This window comes from Rhinatrema bivittatum, chromosome 9, assembly GCF_901001135.1.
Source record: "Rhinatrema bivittatum chromosome 9, aRhiBiv1.1, whole genome shotgun sequence".
In the NCBI taxonomy this organism is placed as follows: domain Eukaryota; kingdom Metazoa; phylum Chordata; class Amphibia; order Gymnophiona; family Rhinatrematidae; genus Rhinatrema; species Rhinatrema bivittatum.
Genome location: NC_042623.1, coordinates 62,761,858 through 62,783,613, shown reverse-complemented (window position 1 = coordinate 62,783,613; position 21,756 = coordinate 62,761,858). Strand labels below are relative to the sequence as shown.

General features: G+C 46.4%; 1 protein-coding gene across 5 annotated transcripts in view; it reads right to left on the bottom strand.

Annotated features, from left to right (window-relative positions):
- The window catches only part of GTSE1 (G2 and S-phase expressed 1), an 83,266-nt gene that overhangs the window by 38,002 nt on the left and 23,508 nt on the right, over nt 1–21,756 (bottom strand). For all 5 annotated transcript variants that reach the window (XM_029616856.1, XM_029616857.1, XM_029616858.1 and 2 more), the window contains exons 5-6: nt 15,514–15,666; nt 6,399–6,534 (exon numbers count right to left, since the gene is read on the bottom strand). In XM_029616856.1, the coding sequence (XP_029472716.1) occupies nt 6,399–6,534; nt 15,514–15,666 (289 nt within the window). The remainder of the gene's footprint in view (nt 1–6,398; nt 6,535–15,513; nt 15,667–21,756) is intronic.

The window sequence follows — 21,756 nt, the reverse complement described above, 5'->3', positions numbered from 1 at the left end:
TTAAGATGTAATTACTTAAACTGTCATGTAAATTGTGTTAATTTGGACCAAAGTTTGCAGAATTAAGTTTTTGTGCGCAGAATTCCCCCAGGAGTAATATACCCCTGCAGTGACATCAGTTTGCTCCATCTGTTGGTAGAGGTGCATAACCCACTGGTCCTGGATTCATCTGACCAGATGCTAAGAAACAGATTTTCCCCTTCCCTCCACCCAGGTCCAAATGCCAGCAGCAGGCCTCCCTCTGCCTGGGGCCAGTAAGAGGGCAGGGCAGATGTCCAGAAGAGATTTTGTGAACTGGATGAAACCAGATGGCAGCAGCACAAAAAGTTTAAACAGCATGCACCTACAGAGGCAGATGGCATGGCCCATGGGAGGTGTGAACTAGGTGAACACTGCAGCTCTCAGGCTACAGAAGCAGCTCTGGGATCAGAGCTGTATTTTGGGATAGCTGAGAGAAAATTGTTTCTAAGCCTCAGGATCCAGGTGCTCAGTGAAGTAATATTGCCATTTGCTACTTTTATTAAGGAACGTTAAAAAATTAGCCACAGAAAAAAAGTCCTGTTAAGGAGTCTAACTAATATTCTTTCTAGTCTTTTACCTTAAATATCCCCAACTATTACATTTTAGAACAAGCAAAAGCTTATTACCTGAGAATATTTTAAAACCCTCTCATTTTCATAAATATTCTTGCCACAGTGGTGGTTTGTTTTATCTGTCATGAAAGCAGGCAGTTTCTTAAACAAATACTTGAAGTTTGCTCCCCCTCCCACCCTTAAAAAAAAAAAAAAAAAAAAAAAAAAAAAAGTGTCATCCCTTTGGTCCATGTTACCTATCCCAGTCTCAGTCCAATCAATGGCAAAGAGGTGGTGGCACCGTTCAGAAGACATAACACAACATGGAGGAGAAAGAAATACTAACTTGATACTTTCTTTCCTCTAAGGATGGCTAGCCAATCCACAGGAATGGGTTATGCACCTCTATCAGCAGATGGAGACAAAGCAGACAAGGACATACAGCCCTGGCCCCAACATCAGCCCACCAGTATTCTCTGGAAAAGTCAAACTGGACAAACTGATTATACTTGAACATGACTTATCAACCACTCATGCTTCCAATCAATTGGGAACATTGAGCTCAGACAAAAGAATGAATTAGCATTCACTAAACTAGACGATTTGTGTCCTACCCAGTCCCTCAAAGAAACAGGAACACCGCGTCATCTACACATAAAGGGACTAACTAAAGGCAAGTCGGCAGCCAAGCACGGGTTGTGGATTGGCCTACCTTCCTTAGAGGAAAGGAAAATTTGATTTATTTATTTAACACTTTTTATATACCGGCATTCGTAGGACACATCATGTCGGTTCACAATTAACTGAGAAAGGAAATTACAATGAACGAGGATAGAGAGAGTCAACGATATTACAATGAACGAGGAACAAGGATAGAGAGAGTCAACGAGCAGGGATACAACTATGTAAAACGAACTGGATAATGATTATCCATGTTAAGTTTAGGTATGCATCAGGATGTTAAGGATGCATGTGCACTTAAGAGCTTAACATATGAACTTATTTACAATATTAAATGCAGGCAAGTAGTAAATTTCTCCTTCCTCTGCACTCAGGAAGGCCTATCCAATTGAGTAGGATGTACCAAAGCTACTCCTGAACAGGGTGGGAGGTACGTGTAAAGGCGGTGTCCTGAGCCTGACCGTCCAAGCAGTAATGCTTGGAAAAAGTGTAAGGAGGACCATGTCGCTGCTTGGCAAACTGAAGGGCAACAAATCGAAGCCCTGCCCACAATACTGCCTGAGCTCTAGTGGAATGTGCTCTAATTTGCTCAGGCAAAGGAATCTTGGTCTCCACATAGGCTGCCATAAGCTCCTATAGTTGCCCGTGTCACTAGTTCACCTTCACCATCGGGCACACTGTCAGACTTTGACAGATTAATAACCTTTAAGTATCACATCAGATGCCACTTTACATCCAAAGCACACAAGAGACAATACTTTCAACTCTATCCCTGTCCCGTGTGGGCAGGGAAATAGACTGATTCAAATGAAACTCCGAAACCATTTTTGGCAAAAAGGAAGGTACAGTCTAAAGCTGTACCGCCCCAAGTCATGTGCAGAAACTGCTCACAGTAAGAAAGCCGCCAACTCGGAAACTCAACATCTTGAACAGATTACCACGAGGAGAAAAAAAAAAAAAAAAGTCAAGGTAAGCAGCTGCATGGAGAGACCATGTGGTGGTCAAAAGGTAGTACCCACCAAGAAATTCTAGACCAGATTAAGGTCCCACAGAGGCATAGGTAGCTGCAAGAGGATGAAGATGCTAAACTCCCTTCAAGAAACTGGACCCATGGATGAGAAGAGCTGCTACTTGAACCTTCAGTGTGTTAAGGGCCAAACCTTTAAGCAACACTTCCTGTAGAAGTTACAGAATCAATAGAATCTCCACTGAGAGGCTGAGAATCTTGCTCCTCATGCCAGGCTTTGAAAACTCTCCAAACAAACCAGAGATGTAGAAAATGTTCTTTCCCAGAGCAAAGTGGAAATCATCCCAGAAGAACTACCACACTTCAATCACCAAGCCTTCAAGGGCCAAACCTCAAGACAACACACACATTGTACAGAATGGGTCCTTTACCCAACAGATCCTTCCTGAGAGGCAGCCTGAGAGGACTGCCCACCAGCCACCTCTGCAGATCAGCAAACCATGGCTTCCGGGGGTCAATCTGGAGCCAAAGTATAGTTTTGGTCTTGTTTACAATCTTTCGAACAAGCCTGCCTATCAATGGCCATGGCAGGAAGGCATACAAGGATACGATAGAGGTCTTTAAAATCATGAAAGGTCTAGAACGGGTAGATTTCAAAAGGGCGTGGGATAAACTCTGTGGATCCATAAAGTCTTGAGGATGTGAATGGAATGGAATGAAATGAAGAGAAGAGGCATAGGGGTGGCTTACGGGAATGACTGCTACTACCCTTATTCAATAAACACACACTGTTAATGCAACTCCAAACATTGCTCTATGCTTCAACGGCAAGAGGAAATGTGGGAAAAAGGATCGGCATTCACAAATAAGCGTGGAAGTAGCTTGCTTGTTACAGCGGTTTCTACCCTGAACCAATCAAGCCTGATACTTCACTTTGAATACATATACAGTGCAGTTCACTGCTTCAACGGCAGGGGGGAATGAATAAGTTTTTATATTCAGACAACCAACAAGGACTAAATTGCACAGGCTGGGCAAACAAACATGGGAGTAGCTTGCTTATTGCTGTTACTACCACTAACCAATTAGGCTTGATACTTCACATTGATGCAGCTCCAGCACTGCTCTCTACATCAATTGGTGGGGGTGGAAAGAAATCAGAACCAAAATGTTACCAACAAGGGCCCTGACCTCAGTGGCAGAGTAACATAAGTATGAGAAAAATAAGTATGAAGGCTTGCTGGGCAGACTGGACGGGCCATTTGGCCTTCTGCCGTTATTTCTCTGTTTCTATGTAAATCGATTATTTACACTTTTGGATAATAGGACTAGGGAGCATTCCATGAAGTTAGCAGTAGCACATTTAAAACTAATCTGAGAATGTTTTTTTTCACTCAATGTACAATTAAACTCTGGAATTTGTTGCCATAGGATGTGGTTAGCGCAGGTAGTTTTAGCTGGGTTAAAAAAAGGTTTGGATAAGTTATTGGAGAAGTAGTCCATTACCTGCTATTAATCAAGTTGACTTAGGGAATAGCCACTGCTATTACTGGCATGGGATCTTTAGCGTTTGGGTACTTGCCAGGTTCGGCCACTATTGGAAGCAGGATGCTGGGTTTGATGGACCCTTGGTCTGACCCAGTATGGCAATTTCTTATGTTCTCAACAGAATGAAAGCATAGATACCCAGTGCTCTGATCCCTTCTGTGATCAAAGAACCACGGAACCTCTGTGTTGCCAGTAAATCAAGATACAGGTGACCTCAGTGTGCCAGTATGAATTGAACATCTTTGTTTGCCAACTCCCACTCTTCTGGGTCCAAGTTCTGCCGAGAAAGTTGGCCCTTACATTATCCTGTCAATGTGGGATGTGGATATGTCTTGAAGATGTTGCTCTGCCCATACCATGAGCACTTCTACCTCCAACACCTGTTGGCTTCCAGTTCCACCCTGCTGTAAGTTCTGACTGCTTGATCCTCTAGCCACTCTGAACTTCAAGCAGGCTAGCCGAACTGCCCATGCTCCTTAAGAGGCTGCTTGACGTTTGCCCATGGGCAGGTTTGTCAGGTGTGTGTTCCAGTTGGCTTCTGGCCAACCCAAGATGCAGGCAGTCCTTTCAAAGTTTCAGGAAAACCTCCATGTCCACCACAGTCTTAATTTTAAAAAGGCTGGGAGGAAGGGAGGGGGATTTCCCTGGGTCCTGGTACTTGCACAGCTTGAGCAATCTGCACCAGCACCCCTGCTGCTAGATGGACTGTTCAAATAAACTTTGAACAAACTTCTGAAGTAGCTGCTGGTCTTCTCTAAGGACATGTACCAGCCACTCCACATGAACAAGCCACAATCTAGTGAGAGTCTCCAGGGAAACTGGAGAGATACAGGAAAAGAAAACCTCTGGTCTGCCCAGCCCTTACTAACTCATTTAACTCACTAGCTGCTTCAGGCAGAGCTAGCCTCCTTAGCCTGATACACCAAAGTCCTGTGCGTCTGCTTCCTGCTTAGAAAAGGGACACCATATGTGGTACCAAGTGATCAAACGGTAGCCAGATCACAGACTTCAAAGTGGACTTGAGCAAAAATCTTTTATTAACCTATATTCATAGCAAGTGACAGCCAAAGGAACTTTTATATAGTTCAACAAAACAAATGTGACAATGCCATTTACAGTTCAGCGACTCTTGAGTCTTCTCCTCCCCCCCACCCCCCTCTCATCTTAGGGAGGCTGAAGGGAGCCTCCCTGACCCAGAATCCCTTGCTGGGTGGGCTCTCGAGGATCAGGCCAGATAATTGTGGCAGGTCCTTTAAGGTGTTCTGAGAGAGTTTTGTACACTGTCTCATAAGCTTATTGGAAGAAGGTGCAATGTAATGCTGCCCATACACGTTTCCATTTTACTGCGACAATTTTAAAAAGATCAGTACATTAATTTATGGGTGTGGAAAGTTATTTTTAGCTGAAAAGCTATACCGCAGAAATGGTTAAAACAGGTCCCCCTCCCCCCCCCCTACTGTATTGTATCTGAGGAACGACCTGCACCACACAACTGTTTGTTGGAAAGATATATAGAGAAACTAGGTATGTAGGAAACAGAAGCTGTTTCTAAAGACTTGGAATTCCTGTTGAATGTCAAATTGTTTTATGTGATGTGGCATCTGACTACATCTTTTGTAGAGGAAACTGGGTCTGGGATCAGGAATGGGGGAGAGTTTACTTGGGGGTTGTAGTTGCTCAAGATAAAATTTGCTAGTTAACATTTTTCAGGCTCTCAATTGTGACATGGTAGTGTGAAGGTATTTTGTCATGTACTTGGCAATCTTAATAAAGACAAAACAAATGAAGTTTGCAATTTCAAAAACTTATCCTGAGAATGTTGTACTAAGGTTTCACTATCTGGACAGCTTTTGTTAAAGCTACAGGCCGTCTCAATAACCTAACTTCTTAGGATAATTTAAAGAATGAATGTTCTGCTACGTACTTTTTTCCTCAATTGAATGTACCACCCGCATAACTTCACCACTGCGATGTATGCCTCAAAACACTTTCACTTTCCGCATTTCCCTTCTTTAACTAACGAAACAGTAAACCAAGATGCTTTCTTCTTATATAGGTTAATCCGAAATTCTCAGGGGCAAACTGTTCCACCATTTCTACTAGGGAATTTTGCCACTGGTTCGGTTAAGTCGTCCAGTGTTATATTATTCAAGTTATTAACTGATTCACCCTACCCAACCAGATCTTGGAATTTTCCTGGACCAAAAGGTTTGCTTGACGTTTCTTACCTTATGGTGTACTCTGGCTATCAAAGTCTGATCATCTCCAATTCAATAACTGATCTAGAGATGGGATCCTGAAAGTTTCTTAAAATATACCTCAGTCATATGCTCCTGAAAATATAAGATCCAATGTATGTCCTCCTCCATGAGTGGGGACTTTCAGAACCTGAACCAACCCCTGCCCCAAACTTCAAATCTATAAAATCCCTTCCATGTTTTAAGTCCGTCAGATCATCTATTCCGTAATTAAAAATCACCCATACCAAATGTTTAATTGCAATTTGATCTGATTTTTCAAACAGATCTGAAAAACAAGTTAATTCTCCATACTTGTTTAGAGGAGGAAGACTAGGTGAAGAGCTAAAAACAGTTTCCTTCTCAAACAGCTAAAGATGCATTCACACTTACTATTTCCTCCTCCTGGAGAGACAGACAGACTAGAATTCATGCTGGAAAGAGAAGAGGAGGAGGAGGATGATGATGAAGAGGTGTTCCGTCTCGCTGGGACATTAGATGGTGGCTTCAGCTGTGTATTTAATCCAACCTACAGAATAAGGAATGCCAAGTTAGACAAGAAAATAATTCTTAAAACTGCTTTTATGTATTCCTGTAGTCTAGAGGTGGATGTTCTCACCCTCAGATTACTGCTTAAAGTTACTACTTTAAGCAGTAATTTAGAGGTCCCCCCAAAAAAGTCAGCTGTTGAAACACCACAATGCACACAGGCAACAATAAGCCATAGTAAACTGCCTTCTCCTAGACTGCACATGATGCACTAAATTAAAACATAGCACCTGCCCCATTTCTCCCCCACCCAGGTGCTGCTCTAACCTTACTCAGTCCATCATAAAGCTGTCACTGGTCCCTACTATGAAAGGCTTGCACCGTTGCCCTCTGTGCACAGTCTTTATTGAATTTAGTTACAATAAGAAAGAAAAATACAATGTGTTGTAAAACAAAGAATTACAAATAGTATTTACACACAAAAGAAATAAGATCCACAAATCATATGCCCTATAATCATGGGGAATTGCAAGGAAAAATCAATACAACACATGTTATTGCTAAAAGAAAGGAGAGCAGAACCTAGGTGCTATCTAAATTCTTATAGTCCTTCCCCCTCAGTTGTCATCTCCAGAACAGAGAAAGAAAGATACCCTGATCTTCCAATCCTCTGTCAGCATTCTTATTCACAATAAGAGTTTCCAGGTGTAAAGGATCAGTAAACACAAACTTATTAGAATGCAAAGTTATAAAGTATCTACAGGGAAACTTGAGAAAAAAAATGTTCTTGCCCTGGGAGCATCCTGGGTTGGTTTTTTTTTTGTTTGTTTTTTTAAAGAAAGGAAATGTCTCCTGCATAGGGCAGGAGACTTCAGGAAATATTCTTTTGCCCACAGAAGGAGATATCCTTATTTTTCAAGTATTTATAACACCACCAAATCATAGTCCTGATCTCCACAGGAAAAAAAAAAAAAAAAAAAAATTTAAAGTGGCTCTATTACTTATTAAAGCTAACAATTCCTCAAGAAATGTTGAAAGTTAAACTCCCCCCCCTACACACAAACACAATGGGTGGGCATCTGAACTGATCCGTGGTACTACAGAAACAAAAATTAGCAGGTAAGAACCAATTTTCCTTTCCCTGTATGTACCCTGATCAGTCCAGACTGCTGGGATGTACCTAAGCTTCCCTAAACAGGGTGGGATCTGGAGAGTCCCACTCGAATGACACTGCTCCCAAAACTTTCAACCTCCGATGCCCGGACATCCAAACAAATGTCTGGCACAAGTCTCCAACCTACAGATTTCTTGTGGCGAAACTGACTCTCTGCCCAGGAAGCAGCTCGTGACCGGAGCAAATGAGCTTTCAGACTGTCTGGAATTGATCATCCACGGAAGTGATAGCCTCTTTCAGTCACCAGGCAATGGTAGCTTTAGATGCCTTGCATCCTCTTAGAACCACTCCAGAGAACAAAATAGGATCCAAAACCCGAAAAGCATTAGTAATCTCAAGGTAATGCATGAGAATTTGCTTGACATCCATATGCCGCAATTCTCTAGCATGAGGGGAATCTGGATCTAGATTCGGAAAATCCGGAAGTTCCACCAACTGATTCAAATGAAAAAAGTGTATACCACTGCGATACCCCGGAATCCAAAATTCATAGAAAAGGTTCAACAGGAGAGGGCTTGAAGCTCAGAGACCCTACAAGCTGAACATATAGGCACCAAAAACACTGTCTTGAGGGTTAAATCCTTCAAGGTAGCCTTCCTGAGGGGCTCAAAAGGAGGTTCACAAACACCCTGAGCACCAAGTTTAAACTCCAAGACGGACAAATAGAACTTAACTGCGGATTCAAATGCTCAGGAAACGGAGCGCATCAGAGTGGGCTGCCAGAGATGCCCCTTCAACCATGCCTCGGAGACACCCCAAAGCTGCAACCTGCACTCAGAGCTAAAGGATAGCTCCTTTCTGAGGGCCCTCTGTAAAAGGCAAGGATCTGAGAAACCAAAGTCAGAAATGGGGGCACCTCCTGTTCACTATACCAAGAATCAAAAACCTTCCATACCCTGAAATAAGAGAAGTAGAGGTTTTCCACACCCGCAACAGAGTTGATAACACATCCTTGGGGTATCCTCTCTCTCAATTGCCTCCTCTCATAAGCCAGGCCGCTAGACAAAAAGAGATCCACCTGAATGAAAAATACTGGACCCTGACGTAGTAGGTGTGGAAGATGACCATCCACCGCCAGGTTGGCTAGGTCCACAAACTACAGTCCCCAGGGCTACTCCAGAGCTAAGAGAATCATCCTTCCTGGATGAGCCTCTATTCTTCAGAGAATCTTGCCCACGAGGGGCCATGGAGGAAACACAGAGCAGCACATCGCGAGACCACAGAAGCACCAGGGCATCTACTACTGCTCCATGCTCCCTTCTTTGACTGTAGAAGCGGGGTGCCTTTGCATTCCTGTGAATTGCCATCAAGTCTACATGGGGAGTGCCCCACTGATGAGAGAAGAGCATCATTACTTCCAAGGACAGCTCCCTTTCTCTGGGATTTAGACGCTGATGACTTAGATAGTCCGCTTGTACATTGTCAACCCCGGCTTTGTGTGAAGCCGCCAGCTGGACCAGATGTCATTCCACCCAGGCCATCAGCTTTTCTGCCTCCAAGGCTACTGGACGTCTCTACGTGCCTCCCTGACTGTTGATGTAGGCCACTATCGTCGTATTGTCAGACAAGACTCGTACCGCTAGACGGTGGATGAGAGGAAGAAATCTTTGCAACGCCAAGCACACCACCCTTGTTTCCAGGCGATTGATGGACCATTGCGACTCTGGTGACCACTGGCCCTGGGCAGACAGATTGGCACACAGCCCCCCAACCGGAGAGGCTGGCGTCTGTAGTCACAATTACCTACTGGAGTACTTCCAGGTCCACACCCCTCTTCAAGTGGGTGAGAACTAGTTACCATGCAAGACTGGATCTGGCAGAGTCCGTGAATGGTAAAAACATCTCGAAGCCTTCTGACATCGGATCCCAGCGGGACAACACTCTGTAAAGGCCACATATGACTGAAAGCCCAGGGGACCAGTTCTAGAGTGGACGCCATAGAGCCAAGAACTTGCCAGTAATCCCAGGCCCTGGGTACTGGCAGCGACAAGAGAAGTTGTACTTGAGTCAGCTTCACAATCTGCTCCTGCATGAGGAAAACCTTTGCCGACCAGAGTGTCGAATCATGCCCACAAGTCGTCCAAAACCTGGGAAGGAATCAGATGGCTCTTGGAATGATTGACGACCCAACTGAGATATCATAGGCGATGCAACACCTTGTCCACTGCAAGCTGCAAAGGTCTTCAGACTTCACCCAAATGAGCCAGTTGTCCAGGTACAGATGAACCAGAATGCCCTCCCACCGGAGGGCTGCCTCCACCACCACGGTGAAGTTACGAGGAGCTTTAGCTAACCCAAACGGGAGGGCCCGAAACTGAAAATGCTGACAGAGGATCATAAAGCGGATTCCGATATGCAGATACGCTTCAGTCAAGTCCAGAGAAGCCAAGAACTCCCCCCACTGCACCACTGTGATAACAGAGCACAGAGTTTCCATATGAAAACGGGGGATCCTGAGGGCTTTGTTCAACTTCTTCAGGTCCAAAATCAGACAGAAAGAGCGCCTTCCTTTTTGGGGACCACGAAATAGATGGCATATCTCCCAGATCTGCCCTCGTCTGGGGGAACTGGAACAATGGCCCCAAGATCTTAGAGTCGGCGTCGTGTTTGCTCTACTGTTTCTTCCCTGGAGATCCACAGGGAGAAACCAGGAACATCTCTCGCAGAGGCTGAGCAAGCTCTAAAGCGTAGCTGTGTTCTATGATATTTAGAACCCACTGGTCCAACGTTATCTTGATCCACTCCTCGTAAAACAGGGAAAGATGGCCGCCTATCACTGGGCCAGAGGAATGAGCCGGCACTATCTCATTGGGCGGACATGGATCCGGAAGAGCCTTGAGCGACTTCATCTCGGGAAGATCTGCGCCCACAAAAGGAGTGAGCCCAGGCTTGGGATCTCGCTGAGGATTGCCACTGCGCAGAAGGCAGGGCCCTGCCGAAAGTGACACAGACTCAGAAACTGAAAACGTGAAGTAAAGAAAGTCCTGGAGTCCTTTGGCAGCTTAAGACCCTTATTCTCACGCAAGGATTGAGTTGCTCTAAATCTTCTCCAAAAAGAAATTTACCCTTGAAAGGGAGACTTTCCAGCTGAGACTTCGAAGAAACGTCTGCTGACCAGTTTTGTAGACACAGAAGCAGACATCATAGTCCAAGACTAAGTACGAAGAAGGTCGTACAACGCATCTGTGCTGTACACCACTGCAGCCTCCAATCGCTCAGTGTCAACTGCTTCTTCAGGAAAGAGATCCCTAGTTGCTGAACCCATCTCAGGCTTGCTCGCTGCAGACTGCTACAGACAGCTGCTCTGACACCCAGCGTGGACACCTCGAAAATCCTCGAGATGGACCTCGAGCTTCCGATCTTGCAGGTCTTTTAGAGGCACTGCTCCTGCCACTGGGATGGTTATATGCTTGGTGACTGCAGACACCAAAGCATCCACCTTCGGAACTTTAAGAAGCTCCAGGAACTCCTCAGGCAATAGATAAGAGTTTGTCCATTGCTCGCCCTACACGGTTGCCAGCTTCTGGAGAATCCCACTCCGTATCAACCGATGTAGGAGCAACAGATGAAAAAGAAAAAGATAGAGCCGGACTTCGAAAGCCCACGAGGACCGGATCCACAGTTTCATCACCCGGAGTTTCATGGGGAGAAGAAATCCCTAGCTCCGCTAGTACATGGGGAATCAGGGAATCCAATTCCTCCCTCTGGAATAGGCGAAGCACCCGTGGGTCATCACCCTCCATTGGAACATACCGGAGAGAGTCATCATCCATGTCTGGGTCCGGATCTGCCAACAAGTCCAGGGGAACAGTGTCCGGTGAATCTGGGACCCCCAAAGGACATGAATTCCGGTAGCCTCCTGTGGCTCTACTAGCTTAGGAATCTGCAGAGGTGAGGGCGCAATGCCCTGAGGGAGCAGCCTTGGAACTGTGGAAAAGCCTATTGCGAAAGGCTAGCCACATATGCTTTGTGCATTAATAGCACCAAATCAGCAGAGGGAAAAAAAAAGGAGGCCCGAGGTGTCTGAGCCCCTCCCCCCCCACTGGAGGTCAGCAAATCCTCTTGCCGACCCTGGGAGGAGTCCTTGGGGGGGGGGGGGGGGAGAAGGGAAAGAGAGCAGAGGCGGGATATCCCCTTCCCTAATTGCCTGCATTTCAGCAGCATGCAGTGAATCAAAAATGGCCACCGTTCCCGTGCTTAGCAGGAATGGGGCTGGCTGGCCAGCCGTCTCCCTCGAGTCCCCAGCTGATCTCCCACACCATGTGATGCAGCTGCAGTCTTCCCTGCCAAAATAGACACCCCCCCCCCCGGGAAGGCACATGGAACACACACCTTTGCAGGAGAACCGTGCTGCTGGCTCTCCGCAGGCAGAGCATTGCATCACTCGCAGCATCAGCACAAGTATGTGGACCCCCCTGGAGCAATCGATCGATGTGCTGGAATAAGCCTATAAACATTTTTTTTTTTTTTGCTACCCTGTTTCCCAGAAAAAAAAAAAAAAAAAGACAGTGTCTTATATTAATTTTTGCTACCAAAGATGCACTAGGCCTTATTTTCAGGGGATGTCTAATAGAGCTGCTGGCTGCCCCTGCGTCAGCCATGTCCCACCAGTGTGCTGTCAGAGAGAGGTAAGAGTGTGCAGCATTCATGGTAGTCAGCTTGGGCTGACTCTGCTGCTTTTGAACCTCTGCACACTGCTTGGAAGGGGTCCCCCAACTGGTACTGCCACCATCCCCAGATGTCAGTAATCTTGCTGCCACTGTCACTGCTGCCACATGGCTATTGAGGAGGCGCCGATTGCTGCTACTGTCACTGAAGCCCATTCTGCTGCCTCCTCTGTGCAGGCTCCGTGGGCTTCCACTTTCTCCATGCTGATCTCATACATTGTGAGATCCGCATAGAGAAAGTGCTATTCTTGCACATTCCCAAAGATTACATGTGCCAAACACTAAAAAGTAATTTTTTTTTTTTTTTACCTTTGCTGGCTGATGTTAGTTTTCTAATCGGTTGGTCACAGGCTTTTTTTTTTTCCACCTTCCCTTTCTTATTTTTTTGCCAATTCCTTTTATATTGTCCTTTTTTCTTCTGTATTTCTTTTCTCTCCATCTTCTTCCCTCAAACAGTCAGGTTCTCATTCTCATATGCATTTCTCTCTCACACACACACACACACGCGGGCTCTCACTGTCACAAGCTGTCTCTCATACAATCATTCATACACACAGTCTCTCACTGGCACATGCTGTCTGACTCACACACCCAGGCTCTCTCTCACTCCCACATGCTGTCTTGCTCACGCATAGGCTCTCACCATCACACGCTGTCTCACACACACACACTCTCACATGCTGCCTCTGCAAACATTCAGATTCTCACTCCCACACACAATCTCTCAACTCATCTCATACACGCATGCACGCACACATCCTCTACAGACCCTCAGCCTCTCTCTCACCTCTGGGCCTCCTCTTCGCGGGTCGCCGCAGGATGGGCTCTGCAGTGGCCCTGAACTTCTCGGGCCGCGGCAGCCCTGCTACCGGGCCTCTTCCTCTTCTTGGGCCGCTGCGACTTGGGATTCGCAGCAGCCCTGCGGCGGCTCCTCCTCTTCTGCACGCGCTGATGCTCTTCCTCCTTCCTGCCCACGCGGCTCCAGCAACGTTTACTTCTGGGGCGCACCGGCAGAAAAGGAGGAAGAGCATCAGCGCGTTTGAACGCAATCTTTTTCTTCGGGCAAGGAGGCTCAGCGGCCACATGAGCCTCCTTGCACCCAGGGGCATTGGCTCCCCTCGGGATACCACTGCTCGCGTCTGCCCCTAATACCTTGGAAACTTAAAAAAAAAAAAATGACGTCACAGGATTGACCGGCCCACCGGGGGAAGCCCGATCCCCCGATAGGTCAATCCGCCCCTGTTTACAAGGGATGGCTTACTTTCGGGGGAGGTCTTATATTTAGGAATTCGGCAAAATCTCTACTAGGTCTTATTTTTGGGGAAACACAGTAGCAGAGGAATGAAAACGTCTCTGTAAGGAAGGGGGGAGGGGACCGGACCACCGGTACTCACCCCAGTCAAGCTGTTGCACTTCGGGTCCAGGAGCTACTGGGCTGCCAGCCCCTAGCTCAGCCTACAACCAGGGGGGAAAGTTTCACAAGAGCTACCTACCCCCTGGGAGGCACCTCAGTCCAAGCTCCTGCCTTCTGTTTAAATATTATTATTATTTTATTTTTTTTTAAACTTGCTTGATGAAACCTAAGGTAGAAAAAAAAATAAAAAGTCCCTTACTGACTTTTTTTTTTTAAGATCAGGACCGCAGGTTCTGCCACCTTCATCTGCTGGAGACAGAGATATACTGAAGGGTCACAGGTACAACAGCACTCTAAGAGGGGGTGCTCTTCAAGTTTTTCTGTCTCCATCTGCTGGAAGGGAGGCAAAACCTAGCAGTCTGGACTGATCCAGGAAGGTACAGGGAACAGGTATATCAACTTCTGAATATGAAAAAACCTTCAAAATGTTTAAAAAAATACTTGGTTGCAGATAACTTTCCATGTACCAAGTTGCTAATAAACACTCAAATTTAACTCTGGAAGATTTTCTAAAGTCTCAATCTCATTATATAGTAAAACTATCCTTAATACATGCTGATTCTGCATTTAACAGTGGAATTTGTAAACAAAGATGTTTTTTCCAACTCTTGCACAGAAGAAATTACAAGGATAGAAGATTTGGTCTCAGTTATATAACAATTAAACAGAAATTGAATGGGTCTCATCCGTATCCAATTCAGTAATCAATTTCCATAAATCAACAAGTGTAACATTGGATGTATCTTTACCCTTATCCAGGGATGTTATAAATTTAACCTTAGAATCTTCAATATCAAATTTATCAGAACCCTCAATGTCAGCAAGTATAGCAGAATTGAGTGATCAGAGCTTGGTACATCACCAAAAATTGTTCTTACAATTTGGGAAAGTTCCATCCTCTCATCCTGTGCTGGAGGAACTGATGGTTGGAGAGGAGTCTTAACAGGATTCAAGGAAGCTCCCATTGAGGAGCTTCCACTGCAGTCAATGGTGGACAACTCACCCATCGAAAGATGACTGGCCTCAAATTACTGCTGGAGCTAGAGAAGATGTAAAAATCTTGGATCTTCTTTTCCTTTCCATCAAGACAAGCCAATCACCGATGGCTCGAGCCATAGGCCTCGATTTTACATCGGGTCAAAGGGCCCTTTCTGATTACGGTGCTGATATCAGCAAGGGGGGGTGGAGCATTGCCATGGTTGACATGGGCAGTCAAGGGAAGCTCACAGCAGCCCCAGATCTCCCACCCAGGTGCCTCCTTGAAGATCTCCCAGTGTCTTTTTTTTATGAATCATAAAACAAATCTGGCTAGATAGGCCCTCTGAGCTCTTAAACACCTCTCTTCCCCAGCACAAGCTTAAGAAGGCATAAGGGGAAGTCAGGGGGAAGGTGATTTCAGAGATAAGAGAAAAAAAAAAAAACACAAAACTTAGCACAGCAGTTTAAAAAAGGATTGGATAAGTTCTTGGAGGAGAAGTCCATTACCTGCTATTAAGTTCACTTAGAGAATAGCCACTGCCATTAGCAATGGTAACATGGAATAGACTTAGTTTTTTGGGTACTTGCCAGGTTCTTGTGTCCTGGATTGGCCATTGTTGGAAACAGGATGCTGGGCTTGATGGACCCTTGGTCTGACCCAGTATGGCATTTTCTTATGTTCTTATATAAGGCAGCCAGGGTTTGGTTTTAATATATGCTATTGTAGAATAGCATTAAAAAAAAGACCATGACAAAATGAAACATGATTCTCTCGTACACTATTACCTTGGATGGAGCAGGAAGCACTCTCTTGCTAGTAGTGAAGGATGAATTGCTCACAGATGCAATGCTCGACTTCTCACAGAACACATCTTCAGAGAATCCCACACTGCTCGCATGTCGCTTCCTCAGCGTCTTCATCTTTGTTTCTGCTGCTGACTGAAAAAATTCCATTTTTGGACACATGAAAGCAGTCCCAGACTAAGATGAAGACAGCAAAATGTTGCCCTTCACAACTCAAGTTGTATCCAGTTGCTGGCCACCATTTACTGCTGTATTTACGATGGTCAGTTTATTTTTTTTTTTTAGCCTGATAGTTCAAGGTTATTTTTGTCTTGTGTGTGTCCAAAAAGGCCGTTTAAGAGTACAGATCACCTAGCATGATGTGTGTCAACTAAGAGGGGGGGGGGGGGGGGGGGGGTAGGAGAATTTTAAATATATGCTCTAAAGCCATGACACGCTAGCTGTTAAGTCACCCAATTTTACTTTGAGCATTAACAGAGCCTCCCACATTGTCTGCAGAAATGACGGCATTAAACAATCCTCGGCTGAATTGGGATAGAACTCCCTGTTTTTAAAGAGAAACGTTTTTCCCCCATCACCTGATCTGCACATGCATTCTTGGTGCTTACCAGCAAAGCCCAAGACTTCACCTGTGAAACACCATAAAGATGGCAAAAAGGAACCAAGAAGTTGCTGCCTGACTCCCTCCCAATGGCTTTGGGAATATTAGGAGTACTCAATTTCCCAACCAAGGTTTAATACAGCAAAGGGATGGAGGCCAATGTACTAATATGCAAAACTTTGCACAGCATTTCATTTTTGCAGATGTGCCTTTTCCTACTGGACATTATGTGCAACTACACCTAGCAGTAAAATAAGCATTTGCAATAAAGTCCAGAGCAAAGCTACAAATTGTACCCTTCAGAGCTGTGCTTACATATTTTGAAAACTTGCATTTGCAAATCTATGTTGAATGTAATTTTACTTTGTGATCATAGCTAATGAGCTGCTTTGCATACCTTTGCATTGAATTTACAATTCACAAATGTTAAAATAGCCATTGCCAAAAAGTGAAATTCTGTGCCTTCGGGTGGCAGTGTATGCGAATTTGCCCATGCTTTTGATACACTGGATCCGGTGTAAGACCTAGCTGTCCTGGGATACTACTGGATTGAAGAAAAATAAAGGGATTTGGTTTCTTTAGACTTGAGCCTTTGGCCCTATATGAAAATGAGTTCTCACACCAGATCAGATGAAGCCAACAGGTTATACACAGACTTTAGAAGTGTGCAACAGACTATGATCTCACTAAGTAGTGCAGAAAGGCCTGTTAAGGAAGCCCAGGGGCAGGGAAAAAAGCTCTTTGGAGACTTAGCACAAGAAGTGTTCATTAGATAGCATATTTGGCTGCACTAACAAGCAGGTAAACAAGGTACGTAAACAAGAATCTTTTGGGCTAGTCAGGTTACAAAGTATCTTACTAGAAGCAGAAGTGATTTTCCCAATGCAATCAGGAATCTGTCTCATTTATGAGACCTTGATACCAGACTGTGCACCCAATAAACCCGTTACATAAAACACCAGTCCTGTCATTGTTCTTGTCCTGCTGCCTCTGGGAGCTGACTACAGACAGGGGAAGCAGGACAGTTTCCTGTGGAGTCATGTGCCAAGGGGCACTTCCAGCAGGGAGTGATTTAGGTTGTCACCCCTAGGCACTGTTGGTGGTGTCTGCCTCCCTCAGGTAGGACACTACTAATCTCCATGTCTGGTTAAGTCTCATTTATATCTTTGATCCTGGGTCTGGTATTAAAATCTCGTCAACCAATCAGCTCTTGAACTAGTTGCCAAGCACTGCAACAGCCAAGGGATACAATTTATTCATAGCCCGGCTAACCTTGAGACCAGTTTCAGGGGAATTCTACTCCCGTGGAGCCATCTGCCGGAGCATGTCCTGTAGTGGGAAAGTTTGGGTAGGACCGCACAACCCTGCCCAAATGGGGTCCACAATCCCCAGCTCAGCCAGAACGTGGGGAATTAAAGGCACCAAATCATCCTTCTGGAACAACCTGACCACCTACCGGTCATTGCCCTCCACTGGAATGGCCTGGTCCGCCATGGCCCGGGTCATCCATAGGAGGGAGGGGAGCCACCGGCCCTTCCCCTGGATCTGAATCAGAGACGGGTTTCCCTGGGAGAAGGCCGGGGCCTGTACTCGCCAAATCCACATCACCACCGGCAACACATCCCTCCTAGGAGCCTTGCACGGTGGGGTGGCAGGCCCCCCGAACAGGAGAAGCCCCCCACTTGCCCCCTGCACTAGGCAAAAAGGCTGCAGTTCCTCAGTATAGATATGTACCCAAGCAAAAAAATTGCAACTCTCAATCCAATGAATCAATAGAAAAAAAAATAGAAAAAAAAAAATAAAACCTGAAACTTGTCAACATGAAAAACTATAAAGAGGCTGCTATGAATCTTTACGTATAAGGCAAAACTACAGCTGAGCGAGCGACTCACCACCTCCAGGAAAAAACGGGCGGGTTCTGGACTGATCCATGGTACTACAGGATCGAAAATTAACAGGTAAGAACCAATTTTCCTTTCCCTGTACGTACCCGGATCAGTCCAGACGCCTGGAATGTACCAAAGCTCCCTAAATGGAGTGGGACCTGGAAAGTCCCACTCGCAGAACACTTTCGCCAAAAGGAGACCCAGAAGCCCCCAAATCCAGATGAGAGAGTGTCACACAAAAGTATGTAAGGATTTCCAAGTTGCAGCTCTACAAATCTCCTGAGGAGATACCAAATGCACCTCCACCCAGGTCATCGCCTGAGAGCGTGTAAGCCCTCTGAAACTTGCCACCCAGCAGTAATGTAAGTGGAACCAATAGCTTCCGTCAACCAGCACTCTATAGTAGCCTAGGAAGCTTTAGAACCTTGGCTCATGCTGCTCCACAAGACAAAAAGGATGATCGGATCTCCTGAAATCATTAGTCACTTCAAGATAGCACAAAAGAGCTCGAACATCTGATCTCGAGTTCTCTCGCAATGGGAGCAGATGCCTCCCCCTCCGGAAAAGTGGGAAGCTATGCGGAAACTACCTTCAGTAAAAAGGAAGGCACCGTCCTCAACGAGACCAGAGTCTGAAATCTGGAGGAATGGATCCCAACAGGACAAAGCTTGTAATTCCGAAATCTGCGGAACAAATCGCGATTAGAAAAACCACTTTGATAGTCAAGTCCTTCAGCGTCGCCCTCTGCAAAGGCTCGAATGGCGCTTAACAAAGACCCTGGAGAACTAGATTGAGGTTGCAGGATGGACACACTTTCCGAACTGGAGGCCTCAAATTCTTCGTTCCTCTGAGAAACCTTAACACATCTGGGTGAGCTGAAATAGCAGAATCACCAACTTTACCCCGCAGACAGCCCAAGGCCACCACTTGAACTCTGAGATAGACCCTTAGCAAAACCTTCCTGCAGAAGACACAAAATCTTGGGAATGGAGGACCAAAGGGCATGAAACCCATGAACAATACACCAGGCCTCGAACACCCACCAGACTCACATAAGCCAGATTAGAAGATTGCCTCCTGGCCTGCAACAAAGTGGTGACGACAGACTCCGGATAACCTTTACTCCTTAACCTCCACATTTCAAAAGCCAAGCCACTAGACAATAGTGATCGACCTGGTCGGAAAATATGGAACCCTGCCTAAGAAGGTCCATGAGATGTCCCAAACAAATCAGACCGTCCACTGCCATGTTGATGAGATCCGCAAACCACGGACGCTGAGGCCACTCCAGCACAACCAGAATCACTTCCCCGTGATGTCTTTCGATGCGACAACACCCTGTCCAGAGGCCAAGGAAGGAACATGTAAAGCAGAACTCCCTGCGGCCAAGGCAGAACCAGCGTGTCGACACCTTCGGCCTCTGGCTGTCTCCTTCGACTGAAGAAGCGTACCACTTTGGCATTCTGACGAGTTGCCATCAAATCTACATGAGGAGACACCCCCCCCAACGTCTCCGGGTGAGCTACATCATGGTCTCTGCCAACTCCCCTGGGTCTAGGTGAGTGCGACTGAGAAAATCCATTAGAAATTTTCAACGCCAGCTATGTGAGATGCTATCAGCTCTAGATGGACCTCTGCCCAATGCATCAAGAGCTGAGCCTCCTGATCTATTGCTCGACTCCTGGTACCGCCCTGCTGATTGATATATGCCACGGCCGTCGCATTGTCTGACAGAATCTGGACCGAGCGACCTCTCACTAGTGGCAAGAGCTCCCTTAATGCAAGCTGCACTGCCCTAGTCTCCAGCCAGTTGATAGGCCATGCAGGCTCTTTCGTAGACCAAATGCCCTGGACGGAATGGTGCTGACAAACTGCCCCCCCCCCCCAGCCGGAAAGGCTGGCATCTGTTGTCCACCCAATCCAGGACCACAAGGTCCATTCCGCGGAGAAGACAGACTCTCCCTGGCCTGCCCCTCCAGGGGCAGGTAAAACTCCTCTGAGCTCAGCTTCCAACGTGTCAAAAGCACCCACTGCAATGGCCTCATATGGAGAAAAGCCCAGGGAACCAACTCCAAGGTTGAAGTCATGGACCCTTAGACCTGCAAATAATCCCATACTCTGGGAATTTGTAATTGTAACAACCAAACTCTGTTCTGAAGAGATAGCACCCTTTCTTCCGACAGAAACTTTGCCTAACCTGGTGTCGAACCTCACTCCCAGGTAGATTAGGAACTGTGTCTGGGTCAAATGACTCTTGGCCACATTTACAACCCAGCCAAGAGAGTGGAGAACATCACAAACCCTGCGAATCGACTGTCGACATAGATCTGCTGACTTTGCTCTGATCAGTCAGTCGTCTAGATAAGAATGCACCAGGAGACCTTCCTTCCGAAGTGCCACTACTACCACCACCACTTTGGTGAAAGTGCATGGGGCTGTGGCCAGACCGAAAGGAAGTGCCCTGAACTGAAAATATGTTGTCCTAGGATCATGAAGTGAAGGAAACGCTGGGACTCAATGAATCTGAATGTGCAGATAGGCTTCCGTAAGATCCAGAGAAGCCAGGAACTCCCACTTGTGCACCACCCCTATCACCGAACGCAAGGTTTCCAACTGGAAGTGGGAAACTTTGAGGGCAGTATTCACTCTCTTCAAAAAGAGGATGGGCCGGAGGAAGTGACGTCATCCAACACAATGGCAGCCTGATTTCCCAGCTCTGTCCCCTCAAAGAAATCAGTGAACATCTAATGCCAAACTTGCATAAACCTGGCGAAAATAAGTAAAATCGCACTGAGAGCACTTGCAATGGCAGCGCAAAGGAAAATCGCCGATCTCAAGCAGTTTTCTTTCACAGCCGTGGCCAAACAACTTAGAGACAGCATGGCCGACCACGTGGAATCCGATAACGCTGAGCACCTCTCGGCAGAGGAAGGCGGAGAATCGCTCAGCTCAGCAGGGGAGCCTGAAATTACTCGCGCTGGTTTGGGGAGTTCAAAGAAGGGATGGGGAATTTAAAGAGTGAAATACAACAAATTGCTGCAGAGCTCCGTCGCGACTTCGCAGGCCTGGGGGACAGGGTGGACACGCTGGAAACCCAGGCAGAGGAGCAGAGCACATCAATTACTGAAATGCAAAAAGAAATGGAGCAACTAAAGCAGTGAGCAAACGATCAATCCAGTTGGCTAGAAGATTTGGAAAACCGCTCCAGAAGAGGAAACTTAAGGTTCAGGGGTGTACCAGAAGGAGACTGCTTTCAAGACTGAAACTGCCCAGAGCAGCCACCTGCACCCGCAGCGAATTGAATGCCAAACCCTTGGCTAGTCCTGCCTGTAAGAAATCCAGAACTTCTGGAATAGACGCCTCGGCGGGCTGTACACAGTGGTCGATACACCAGGACTCAAAGACTCCCCAGACTCGGACATACGCCATAGACGTAGAAGTCTTGCGGGAACGTAAGAGCGTGGCCACCACCACATCAGAGTAACCCTTACTCTTCAACCGATGCTTTTCATAAGCCATGCCGCTAGACAAAAGCGATCTGCCTCTGTGAAACAGACGGGCCCCTGCCGCAGTAGCGTGGGAGGCGGATGAAACCTCAGTGGACCGTCCACTGCCAGAGCCAGAAGATCCGCGAACCACGGACGCCTTGGCCACTCCGGGGCCACTAGAATCACTTTTCCGGCGTGACTTTCGATGCGGCGCAGGACTTTGCCCACCAATGGCCATGGGGGAAACACG